Source organism: Ambystoma mexicanum, chromosome 6q, assembly GCF_040938575.1.
Source record: "Ambystoma mexicanum isolate Mex_15411 chromosome 6q, UKY_AmexF1_1, whole genome shotgun sequence".
Classification (NCBI taxonomy): Eukaryota; Metazoa; Chordata; class Amphibia; order Caudata; family Ambystomatidae; genus Ambystoma; species Ambystoma mexicanum.
This window is the reverse complement of record NC_090937.1, coordinates 1360411628-1360425279: the sequence shown is the minus strand read 5'-3', so window position 1 is coordinate 1360425279 and position 13652 is coordinate 1360411628. Positions and strand designations below refer to the sequence as shown.

Here is a 13652-nt window from a genome sequence, read left to right as displayed (position 1 = left end):
TAGTAGCCCTCATTAGTGGATATAAAGTGAGTCCTAATTTTTGCTAGTACCGTGATTTTATGCCTTAAATGTTCAGCAGCATGAATGAAGGCTGGCAGCAGATCATTTATATCGACGATATTGTCATCTCTTAGCATGGTACATTTTTCATGTTGCAAAGCTAGTGTAGCCAGGAGGTCGGCTAGATTTTGAAATGTTTTAGATTAGAGGTAAATTCACAAAAAAGAGAGGAATCGATAGATTAAAAGACATTTCTCAATGTGTGAAGGTAAACAATATCACTGATCTAATAGGGATTTGCATTTAGAAGTAGCGTTGCATTGAAATGTCAAGATCACTTTTATACACTAAGGTCATTCAATTCCCATCCTTATTCTCCCGCCCGTGTGGCCTAAGGATCTTGTATGCTGCCAACTGTCCATGTGCATAAATCACCTTCACAGGCTTCTAGGTGCATTACCTATGGTGCCATGCAAGGTTCACTACAAAGATCGCCCATCCACATTCCAATTGGCTGAGTGTTCCACCAATCCATGGGTGATCTGTCTGAGCCCTATTACCTGCAATTCCGAAAGAATGTATCCCCTGAGATCTTCCCCGTGTCCATCTTCTGTTCCATTATAACAATACAAACAGCCTCAATGTTGCCCTAATCTGGGCCATTTTCATTCATGTGTTTAATGTCAATGCATACAGCTCTGTCTACATATATGGGATCATGAAATAATCTATTTATCCCATCCGCCCCCTATATAGTGGATTGATACCATCCGCGTTTCGTACTGAGCCCTGCTTATCTGTATGAGATCATTGCCATTAAGGTATTCATTATTATGTTTATCCCCGTGTCATAACCTGTTGGTATTCTCCCTCTTCACTAGACCAGCCCTTGAAGCCTATTGTAAGTAGAATATGTCCCAACATCCAATTCTTCAATTAAAATAAACCGTACTTGTTATTCAGACTCTATTCTCCTACTTCTCAGGTAACATTATTGCTTTGGTGATTTATATACCACTTCTAAGGACTGCAATCACTTACGCCACTATTATTACACACTCACAGTACTCAATGTATCGATCTTGGGGGGATGAAGGGCGGCGGCAAGCTGATTAAACTATTGCACCACTGGCACACTGTATCGTCTTGTTCCCAAGGAGAGCATGTTGTGCTTAGGCTATCCCCCTGCTTCTTCCCCTTAGTGAGGCTGCCGCCCTCACCAACCTCGCTGGCCTATCGATGATCTATCTGCGATGTTTGGTAGCCTCTCTCCAAATTGCTTTGTTGACTGGAGTCAGTGAAGAAAGGCATGGTATCCTGAACATTAATCCTCTACATACATAGGTGCGGCATGGCATAATGCATAATGCAGTCACAAAGCATTGCCAGTGTATAATCCAGATAAAGGCTGATGCTAACGCCATCATAGTTCAGGACGCCCTTTCCTCAAGCAAACCAAATTATGTAGTCTGTGTCCTTATAATTCAGCATCGTGTTGACAATCTGTTCGGGGGGCCGTTCTGGTGTCATGAGGGGGCCAAGTGCTCAATGCACATGCTTCACATAAGATGCCCTGGATAGTTCTGCTGGGGAAACACCTTCCTGCACAGGTTTCCACACAACATGCTACATCAGCCCCTTGGAGCTACTTTTCTGGTCCCTAATTCAACTGATGCTATTTCACGGGCACAGCCCTCTTGACCCACAATGCATGCCATTGTCATTCTCCTTTCCATGCAGAGGGACCTTATCTGCTACATCTTCTTTAGCAAGCGTTCATTGGCATTGCTGATCGGTGCCTCTATTGCACCTACTCACACAGTGCCTCTATTGCACCTACTCACTATTGCACCTACTCACACGGTGCCTCTATTGCACCTACTCACACGGTGCCTCTATTGCACCTACTCACTATTGCACCTACTCACACGGTGCCTCTATTGCACCTACTCGCACAGAGCCTCTATTGCACCTACTTACACGGTGCCTCTATTGCACCTACTCACTATTGCACCTACTCACACAGTGTCTCTATTGCACCTACTCACACAGAGCCTCTATTGCACCTTCTCACAGGGTGCCTCTACTGCACCTACTCACTATTGTACCTACTCACACGGTGCCTCTATTGCACCTACTCACACAGAGCCTCTATTGCACCTACTCACACGGTGCCTCTATTGCACCTACTCATACGGTGCCTCTATTGCACCTACTCACACAGAGCCTTTATTGCACCTACTCACACGGTGCCTCTATTGCACCTACTCACACGGTGCCTCTATTGCACCTATTCACACGGTGCCTCTATTGCACCTACTCACACAGTGCCTCTATTGCACCTACTCACACGGTGCCTCTATTGCACCTACTCACACGGTGCCTCTATTGCACCTATTCACACGGTGCCTCTATTGCACCTACTCACACGGTGCCTCTATTGCACCTATTCACACAGTGCCTCTATTGCACCTACTCACACAGAGTCTCTATTGCACCTACTCACATGGTGCCTCTACTGCACCTACTCACACGAAGCCTCTATTGCACCTACTCACACGGAGCCTCTATTGCACCTACACACACGGTACCCCTATTGCACCTACTCACACGGTGCCTCTATTGCACCTACTCAGACGGTGCCGCTATTGCACCTACTCACACGGTACCCCTATTGCACCTACTCACATGGTGCCTCTATTGCACCTACTCACACGGTGCCTCTATTGCACCTACTCACACAGTGCCTCTATTGCACCTACTCACACGGTGCCTCTATTGCACCTACTCATACAGTGCCTCTATTGCACCTACTCACACAGTGCCTCTATTGCACCTACTCACACAGAGCCTCTATTGCACCTACACACATGGTGCCTCTATTGCACCTACTCACACAGTGCCTCTATTGCACATACTCACACAGTGCTTCTATTGCACCTACTCACACGGTGCCTCTATTGCACCTACTCACACAGAGCCTCTATTGCACCTACTTACAAGGTGCCTCTATTGCCCCTATTCACACGGTGCCTCGATTGCACCTACTCTCACGGAGCCTCTAGTGCTCCTACTGACACGGTGCCTCTATTGCACCTACTCACACAGTGCCTATATTGCACCTACTCACACGGTGCTTCTATTGCACCTACTCACAAGATGCCTCTATTGCACCTACTCACAAGATGCCTCTATTGCACCTACTCATACGGTGCCTCTATTGCACCTTCTCACAGTGGCATGAGCAGGTTGATCTTAATAGCGATGTTGTTGTTCTTGGAGATTAGTGCATCTCGGGTATCTTGCATTTCTTTTAGGACCTTTCGAAAGTCCTGGCAGCTTCCCTCATTCTACAGAATGCAGCATCAGCCATGAGCCCAGGTGCTGGTATTGCGTCTCCCATTATCTGTGTCCTGGGTTTCAACACAATAAAGTTCATCTTCTGCTTCTGTTTTGTTATTCCCCTTGGCTATCATTCAGTGATTGTGTAATTGGACTAAGACAACAATTCCCTTGTGGTATTTTTCTGTATAAGTTAATTGTTACGAGAAGTGGGACTATTTAGAGGGAGCATCTGCTTAGCCCTGCTGGATAACGTGATGCCCTAATGTTGGTAAATGGGACAACAGTTTCGCCACACTTCCAAATCTAGTTTAGTCATTCCCTCTTTCATTACTTAGGAAGAAGCAGGCCATCAACATTTAGGGAAAACATAATAAATGCTTCCGACAGTATATATTGCTGAAGGTGAAACAACACATTATTGTGTATGCATTATATTGAACAATAGGTATTTTGAATGAATATTCTCAAAACACTTTACGATTTCATAAAACATATGATCAATGTTTTACCTATCCACAAGCAATTCATAAATTCAAACACACAAGAACATATTTAACCCACTCCTGTGGTTATTGAATTATTCAATTTATAACTATCCGGATAAGGCGTAAAACCCTTTATTTATTTATTTATTTATTGAGCATTTGATAGACGCCTATACAGCAGAATTGTGCTTCCAGGCGCCACAAGGCTTTGATATGCAGTTCAACAACAATTTAATACTAAATATTATGTGGAGTTTTAGAGCCTATCAAGTGTGAACAGATGATCTGTTGTTTTAGCACAGACAAACAAGGTGATCAGTTTAACCCCATGCTCCTCAGAAGTCTGATCTAATGAGTACATGGCAGGATGTTCCTGAAACATTTAGGTTATTGCATTTGTGATTCCAGCAGGTTTCACTTCCTTCCATATTGATTTCTTTTTGTCTGTTTTCCAAAAACATTGTCCAATATATTAAAGAAAGGGCTGCAATTTCATTGACTAATTTAACTCTTTTAATGTATGTATGAATGTATGTATGTATGTATGTATGTATGTGTGCATTTATGTGTGTATGTGTGTATGGTATGTGATGGGTTTTTATATAGGGATAATGCGCTGTGAAGCAATGATGAACTGTAGAACAAGAGGGCCCAGTAGTAGAGTAAAATATATTGGATACAATTAAAAGTATGAAGTATTAAAAGCATAGTTGACGAATATTGAGTGAAGAGTGACTGGGCAGGGATAGAGGTTAGGGATACAATGATGCTACTGTCCTTTATATTTTAGCTTTGGATTTTCAACTGCTTTTCCTGCTGGTCTAATGTACTATTTCATGTCTGGTTGAAGTTCTGCCCCTGGGACCACACCCTTTCATGCTTGTGTCTGTTTTCTTTATTGAACTATCATAGTAGAATCTTCCTCTTTCTGCAATGTTAAGTGCATGGCCGTTTATTCTCCGTCAGGTCTTTAACAGGTCTTGATATGTGTGGTAGGTGCCTGTGGTCCTCTACTGCCTCAGATTGACAGGATGTCTCAACGGTTTCATGCATGTTGCTCAAAATGGTATTATTAATATACAAAGTATTGATTCATACTAGATAAGTAACAGAAGGACCAATTGTGTTAATGATACCATTGCCCCTTCATGTCTATCTACATAGTGTATATATTTGTATTATGAATAGGTAATCAACTAAATAATATTACAATGTTTGGGAGCCACAAACTATCCAACAAGAAGAGATTTGTGCTTGGAAAAATGGGATAAACATGAAGAATTAAACTTATCCTGCGGAAGACGTGACGAGTTGGAGATGTGGAATGTGAAGAGCAACGTTGCTCAAAGTAGCCCCATTGTTCATGTTCGCTCTGCATGAAACCAATATAGAGATATGTAACTTTTTGATATCCATTTGCTGCCTTAATCTCGGTGCAGAGGTGACAGGCTAAACACGTGTTATTTGGAGCTTTCTGGTGGGTTGGTTACTGAAGAAAGGGAGATGGTTTTGATTGGCACATGACATTACTGTCAGAGGCGGTCATTCCTTATACTTTCTTTGAGCAAACATACACTCATGGGCAGGTCACAGAAAGAGTTTAAAAAGAGCTGTCTATCAGAGGCAGGGGACATTCTGTCTCTCCCTCTGGCTCTCTGGCTCAGTGTGCTGCATTTTCTGACGTGCAGGCAGGCTGGGGAAAAGGCTTTGTGGAGTTCATTCAGACGGAGAGGCAAGGAAAATCCGATAAGAAACTTTCAGTGCGGGCTCTATTCAGGCAGACAGAAAAACAAATTGTCGCTAGTTCGAGTGGAGGGGGGTCATGGCTTCGCTGTGCAGAGGCACACAGAACCAAGAATTATTTTGGTAAGATTCCAGTGAAAATTGAGGTGTGTGTCTGCTGTCTGTGGGTGCATTTTATAGGCCGTTGCAGGCTGAGGAATTCTGTGTTACATGCACATTTACAAACGTGGGTAGTTCGTTTTTAGGTGCTACGTAGAGCAATTGCTATATTTCAAGGGCTTTTGATAAGTATATTTTACAAATAGTTGCAACTTAGAAAATTGCATTCGCATTCACATTCTTAAACGTAGACAGCTATTTTACATGTATGTTTACCACTCATGTAAGAAGGTTTATGAGCTGCCAAGACTAGTGACAAATTTCAAGGTCAGTTATAGCAATGTTCTGGCCATCTATCACAAAGAAGAATGTTTGAGTCTATTTACAGAAAAAGATATTTACTGTGGGGGAACTGTACAAGTTTTTCTCATAACATCCCCTGTGATTCAAAATTAAACAGAAATATAATCATGAACACATTTCACCCTCCAGACCATCGTTCTTCATCTGCCAAGCCATTACAAAAGGGGAAAGACTATATGCAAATCAGGCTTGGTCCTATCCCAAAAGGGGCAGTCCAGCCCAAACTGCTTGCTCACATCCCTTCTGCACGAGACCACAAGCATCCCCAGACATATTCCAGTTGAAGAACGTTGGTCTGGAGGGTTGCCCAGAGCAATGCCAGAGGTTAAAATTAATTCTAAACCTTCCAGCCATCACCTCTTTTGTTTTGGTTACTCACCTTGAGTGGGACGGGTATGCCCAGACATGTGCCCCGTGCCTACTTGGCCTAGAGACCCAAGCTACTTCTCACTGATGAGGCCCACAAAGTTGAAACATGTCTGGGGATATTTGGGGTGTCGTGCAGACGGGAGGTGACCAAGCAGTTCAGGCTGGACTTTCCCTTTTGGTTATGGGATCAAGTCTGATTTGCATATGGTCTTTCACGTTTTCTTAATGACTTGACAGGCAAAGAACAATGGTCTGGAGGGTTGCTCAGAGCAGTGCGAGAGGTTAAGATGAATTCTAAACCTTCCAGGCATCACCTCTCTTGTTTCGCTATAGTCACCCCGAGTGGGACGGGTATGCCCAGACGTGGGTCCCGTGTCTGCTGGACTTAGAGACCCAAGCCACTCCTCACTGATGAGGCCCACCAAGGCCGAAATATGTCAGGGGATGCTTGTGGTCATATAAGGAATGAGACCCAGCAGTTTGGGCTGGACTGCCCCTTTTGGGGTGGGACCAAGCCCGATTTGCATATGGTCTTTTCCCTTTTGTAATGGCTTGGCAGGGGAAGAACAATGGTCTGGAGGGTTGCCAAGAGCAGTGCGTTAAGATTAATTCTAAACCTTCCAGCCATCATCTCTTTTTGTTTTTGTTTTTAGTGTTTGCCACAGCATAAACGTCGCTCTCCTGCATGAGAATTCAGACAAATACTTTGAATAAAAATTGATCCAATGTATTTGACTCTCTGGTGCTACTGTAACGTTTGCAAACATGCAGAATCTCCCTTTTTATATTCGTGTCCAGTAATGCAAACATTTCTATTTGGATCACTTAAACTATTTCAAATGTTACTGTTTTTAAAAAAAATAATCTAGTTGCCGTTTTCTTTCAGGATGTGGACATCTCTGAACTAATGAAGAAACTGGATATTCTCGGAGACAATGGGGTAAATATTCTGTGAACAATTATATAACACAAAAATTCACTTTTAATTGAAATCTTAGTAACTTCATTTTGATTGTGTGGCTCTTAGTAGTTGTGTTATCAGAGAGGGTGCTCAGGGGTATGGACTCCCGCAGAATGATATAAGGAAACAAAACACACTAAGATGAAATGACATTATGAACACATTTTCACGTTTGTTTCTAGGCTTTCTTGGCAATTTCATTATTATAAAAAAAATCTATTCCTTGTAAAGAAGACTTATGTTTAATTTGCTAAAATAACAGCCATGAAAAAAGCACATTTTTCATGAATATGTTTGCTATTATTCTCCTTGCCAATACATGCAAACAGCTTTACTATATTCTAATGTACTTGTCTCAGACCATCGACTTTCTGAGAGACATGGATACACAAGAATAATTAATTTGTTGACCTACTGAGGCGTTGGTTTTGATTGTGGTATTTGATTTCATTTGTGGTATTTGTGACTTGCTCGTCAAATATTTTCACCTACTGAAGGGCAACCGTGTATGTCTGCACAGCACATCGGCACACCATGCTGCCAACTCTGTATGAGACTACTAGCCAACGTTGAAGAAAGCTGTTACCCACATTTGCACATGGAAAATTTTGTCATCCCCACCTCACATAAGAATGCCATCTACAGCAATATACTCTGCACGGAAAGTATTCTGATTGGGTGACAGAACATATCCATTCTGCTTCAGAACCATGAACCGAACTGCTCATCTGACCTCCAAACAAAAGTATTAATCATTTGAGCCTAATATCCTATCTAGTCTCTGATAGAGCAGTGACCAGTCTGCTCTAATGTTTTCTTGTGAATTAGGAGTGCTGCTTATTTTGCATGTGCCTCAAAGAACAGAAGTGACACACTCCGGAAATCTGGAGCCTTGGGTGTTGTGTAGCTCACTCTCTGACATCTACTCCCCTTGTCTTGGTCACATTGGGCTCATCATGTACTCCACCTCCCCCAACTCCTTTGAGAACTGACCCCCCTGAAGGGAGGCTGAAGTATCTAGTGCAGGAAGGCAGGCAGAAAGCATTCACGTGTGACACCAGACCAGTTAAGTATAAAAAAAAGGCTTCTTTAATTGTTGCAGTACACAAGTGGGAAAGTAGTCAAAAAAGAGTAAGGCAGACACATCTTCCCAGTTAGGGCTCCCATGAACACCCAGGTCCCTGCATGTTCTAACATTCCATTCACACCCATACATTCATACTAGTCACTACACACCTCCCATTCTAGACGAAACAAACAGAAACACAACTCAAACTCCGAAAGGCTCACTCCAACTAAACACCAAACTAACAAGACAGGAGATAAAACAAATCAAGAAACTAGAACTCCTTTTGCCATGCTCTGCCACAACGCAGGCTCAGGCCTGCCACATTTGAGTCACTCTGTCCACCAAGGACAACTGTATCCACACAAGGACACCACTCATAACTAACATTCAAGACCCTCAACAAAGAAACTTTGCTCCTTCCGCTTAGGTCTGCCACCCCAGGCCTAAGACTGCCAATCCTTGCACACCCTCACTTCACTGACAGAGAGTCCAAATTTGTACCCAGGAACAACCACTCTGGCATTCATCCTGTTCAGCCAACCACAATGAAATACTAGCCAATCAACCGCAATGAAGCAACACCACCAAGCTCACAATGTACATATACAAACCACTAACATCCAACCATTCAAACTGATCCAAGCTGATACAAAACATTTACCAGCACCTCCTCTCTTGAAGGCGAACACAGAAAAAGGCAGAAAATGGCAGGAAGGCAACAAACCAGACAAAGAGCACAAAAACACAACGCAACAACAAAGAAATGGTGCGCGAAATAAACATGCAAACCCAGGGTGGCCATACCTCAAGCCCACATTTACAACGCATAGTCTAAACAACACCAAAGTAGTGCAATAGAACTTTACACAAAACATGCATTAGCTAATCCCATGAATTGCGCCAAAAGTGAAAACAATTAAAGTAAATCAGTTCTCCAGCATTGGATCTTTCATGGATTCACATGCTTAGAATATTCCCCGTCGTCAGGCTGGGAATCCTCGGTAAGTTATATAGACCTTTTCCATAGGAAAACTTCCGACACTTTTGTGTCCTATCTACATCGTTTTGGGCCGCGTACGGCAGCGCCACTAGGACGTAGAGGTATAAATAGCCCCGCCCCTGCTGCTCCCTCAGATTTCAACCGTCTTCCAAAGTAGTGGGATTACCTTGAGTATCTACTATTTTATTAGGTTGTGCGTTCTTCTTCTTCGACTGTTTCTTTTCGAGGAATGTCTGGAAAGGCGTTATTTCGTCCGTGTGCTACATGCGGTCTCAAGAATGTGTATGAAGGAGACGGGCATATGGACTGTAGTTACTGTCTTCACCCTCATCATACGGCGGACACTTGTGAGATCTGTCAGGGCTTCTCACAAGAGACCCTAAAAGACCGCAACAGACGCCTGGTTACTTGGCTCAATGAGGGAGCGGGTGCGTACCCGGCATCGGAGGTAGGCTCTACAGCCTCGAGATCTAAGTCTCCTGTGCCCCCTCGTCGCTCAGTGTCGGCGGAGCCTCCAGTGAAGAAATCGCACTCATCTGAAAAACGCCCCTCAGAGAAACATCCTGCGAGGTCCTCCTCTTCACATAAGGCTTTGTCTTCTTCCTCCTCATCTAAAAAGGAGAGAAAAGACTCATCGAAATCCTCCTCAGGAGATTGTCATAAGTCTACCTCGAGTCGAGAGTCCTCGTCCCACAAGTCGAGGTCAAAAACGGCAGGAACGCCTCAAGGCCCTGCGCCACAGACTTCATCGACGACGATCCGGTCGTCGACGCCTGCTTTGTCTTCGGCGACGGCTCTTCCTACGGCTATTTCGTCAGGTCAAATAGCGCCTATGGCAAATATGTCATCGTCGACGGCGGCCCCGTTGGCGGGATGGCAACCAGAGGTTTTTGATCTGATCCCGCCTGAGGCCTTGCTGCAACCAGAAGCGGCTTTCTCCATCTCGTCGGCGGAGGATGACCGTGGTCCGGTCGCACATCCAACCGATCTGGGATTACAACCAACTGGTTCGGGGTCGCTCTTGAGTGGAAGTGCCATTCCAGTTACCTCTTCCTTACTGAATCCCCAGGCTGTTCTGTCCCTGGAGGTGTTGAACACATTACAGAAGCTGTTGGAGCGGTTGGACTCTCGGTTACCTCAGCTTGTTCCGACAGTGTTACAGGCTTCGCCAGTCGTCGACGAGCCAGGCCCCGCTCCTCGCCCTCCATCCAGAATTCCTACCGCTTACCCGGTTGAGGAAGATCATTCTCGTCCACAGGAAGAAGGAGAACTGTCAGAGTCGGAACGTGAAGGGTCGGGTTCAGACATCTCGTTATCCCCCTCAAGGGACCCTACATGGGACTCTGAAGCGGAGATGGAAACTCCAAAGAGTCCGGCGCAGCCATCACCACCTGATGACGTGGGTGCTTTCCATGCCATGATGGGTAAGGCATGTGCGGAGTTTTGCCTAGTCCCAGAAGAAGAGAAAAAAGATTTTTCTGTTCGATCATATGGGCAAGAGAAGAAAGGCGATATTTGCTATCCCCATTTTAGACCATGTCTGGCAGGAGAGACTAAAAACCATGCGTCACCCTTTTTTAGAACCGGCAGTAAAAGGTCGATTGGAAAAGAAATTCAAGGCTCCGGAATCGACTCCCAAGTGCTTGACGTCTCAACCTTTGCCGGAATCAGTGGTATCCGCGGTGGCGGCCAGAAAGGCAAGGTCGCAACACAAATGCACGACCCCGCCAGACAACGAAGCCAGGAGACAAGATGCTTTTGGGAAGAAAGTGCTATCGGTTGGAGCGACTAAAGTTAAAGCAGCCAACTCCCTGGCTATTATGGCCGGGTATGATAGGGAGATGTGGCATCGGCTGGCTCCTATCGTGGACCATCTGCCGGAAGAACACAGGAAATCTGCCATGCTGCTCGTACGTGAGGGAGGAGAGGCTTCCAATCATTCCATTAACATTGCTGTCGACCTGGCGGAATCAGGATTTAAGCAAATCAACAATGGCGTAGTGTTACGAAGGCAAGCCTGGCTTAAGTGCACGACGTTCAGACCAGAGGTACAATATAAGGTAATGGATATGCCGTGCGAAGGAGAACACCTGTTTGAGGAGAAAGTGGATGAGGCCTTGAAGGGCATGAAAGAAGATTCTGACACGGCTCGTTCCCTTGGAGCCCTCCAGAGTGGTAGGAATTTTCGTTCCTTTCGTCCTTTTAGAGGAGCATCAGGTAACTCCCGGTTTGGATCATCTAGAGACCGAGGTTTCAGCAGACCCTCCTACTCTTCCCAAGGCTACAGACGTGCAGCCCAAGCTACTCATAAAGGCAGAGATTACCAAAACTCCAGACGACGAGGCGCCTACTCCTCGTCGACAAAGGATAAACAAGCCAAAAGCCAACAATGACAACTTACAGAACGTCCTTGGGGGCAGAGTGTCTCGTCACATCGACGAGTGGGCGCGCATAACAACAGACCAATGGGTTTTGGACACGATACATCTGGGCCATTCTCTACAGTTCAAGGGCAAGCCACCACGCATTCCACCGGTGTTCTCGACGCAGCCCCACCTTCAAATACTAATTTAAGAGGTGGCGCTTATGCTGCAGAAAGGGGCTATAGAACTGGTCCCGGTGGCAGAAAGAGGACAGGGAGTGTACTCCCGTTACTTTGTCGTCAAGAAACCCAATGGAAAATGGCGTCCCATTCTAGATCTACGAGCTCTCAACAAACTGCTCAAGAATCTAAAATTCAAGATGCTTACACTCCAAGAAGTGATCCGTTTGATACAACCGGGAGATTATTTGTCGTCGCTGGACCTTCAGGACGCATACTTCCATATCCCGATGCGTCGTCTACACAAAAGATTTCTACGGTTCGTCGTCGGACAAACCCACTATCAGTTCAAGGTCCTCCCGTTCGGACTGAAATCGTCTCCCAGGACGTTCACGAAATGTCTGGCTCCAGTAGCAGCCTGGTTAAGGAAAGAAGGTCATCATGTGTACCCTTATCTGGACGATTGGCTAGTGAGGGGATTGTCTCCGGAAAGGGCACAGGAAAGTCTGAATGCCACCATGTGCCTCCTACAACATTTGGGCTTCGCAATAAACTTTGAAAAGTCCTCCTTATCTCCATCAAGGACCTTGGTCTTTCTGGGGGCGGAGTTCCAGATGCAGTCAGGACTGGTAAAGTCATCCGTCAAAAGGGTTCTGAAACTGCAGCAAAAAGCATCGGATTGGAAAGTTGACACCAGAGTGTCAGTGCGAAGGTACATGTCCCTACTGGGGACCATGTCGTCCTGCATACCCTTAATCAACAATTGTCGTCTCTTCATGAGACCGATTCAGGAATTCTTGGCGGATCGATGGGGACAGAGTCAAGGGCGTTGGTCGGACAAATTGACCATCAACAGCAAACTCGTGCAGGCGCTTCAATGGTGGAGAGTTTCCATAAATCTGACAAAGGGAATGCCCTTGCTGGAACCGGTGTTCCAGATGACAGTGGTGACGGATGCTTCTCTAACTGGATGGGGAGCTCATCTGGATTCCCTACAGGTTCAGGGTCGTTGGTCATATCAATGTGCTAGAATTAAGGGCGGTGCATTGGGCCCTGAAATCCTTTCTTCCACGGATAAAGGGATCAGTTGTACGGATTATGACAGACAACACAACAACAATGTTTTATCTAAGGACACAGGGAGGAACTCGCTCCAGAACTCTGTCGACCGAAGCCCAGGAGATCTGGCATTGGGCCCTTCAGCAGAAGATATATCTATCGGCGTTCCACTTGCCAAGAGTCAAAAACGTGCAAGCAGACTCTCTCAGCAGGGAGATGAATCAACTACACGAATGGGAACTGAACGACCAACAACTACACCGTGTCTTCGAGAAATGGGGTCGTCCGGCCCTCGATCTCTTTGCGACGAGAGACAACAAGAAATGCCCACAATACGCAAGCAGGTGGCCACAGCAAGGCTCACTAGGGGAAGCGCTCTCTTTCCCGTGGACGGACAAGTTTCTGTATGCCTTTCCCCCATTTCCGCTCATACGTCGGACGCTGCAATGGATCCACAGATATCCATGTTGGGTGATCCTGGTGGCCCCGTACTGGGCCAGACAAGTGTGGTTCTCCAATCTACTCCATCTTTCAGTGGCAGAACCAATGAGGTTCCAGAAAATCCCAAACCTTCTGTCTCAGGAGAAAGGGGTTGTTTGGCATCACAACCCCGACAG

General features: G+C 45.5%; 1 protein-coding gene and 1 long non-coding RNA gene across 4 annotated transcripts in view; one reads left to right on the top strand and one right to left on the bottom strand.

The window, feature by feature from the left end:
* JAKMIP1 (janus kinase and microtubule interacting protein 1) overlaps positions 1 to 13652 on the top strand; it is a 3487328-nt gene that overhangs the window by 3164972 nt on the left and 308704 nt on the right. For both annotated transcript variants that reach the window (XM_069631978.1, XM_069631979.1), the window contains one exon: positions 7291 to 7344. In XM_069631978.1, the coding sequence (XP_069488079.1) occupies positions 7291 to 7344 (54 nt within the window). The remainder of the gene's footprint in view (positions 1 to 7290; positions 7345 to 13652) is intronic.
* The window catches only part of LOC138516681 (uncharacterized), a 575944-nt gene that overhangs the window by 323864 nt on the left and 238428 nt on the right, over positions 1 to 13652 (bottom strand). The window lies entirely within an intron of this gene.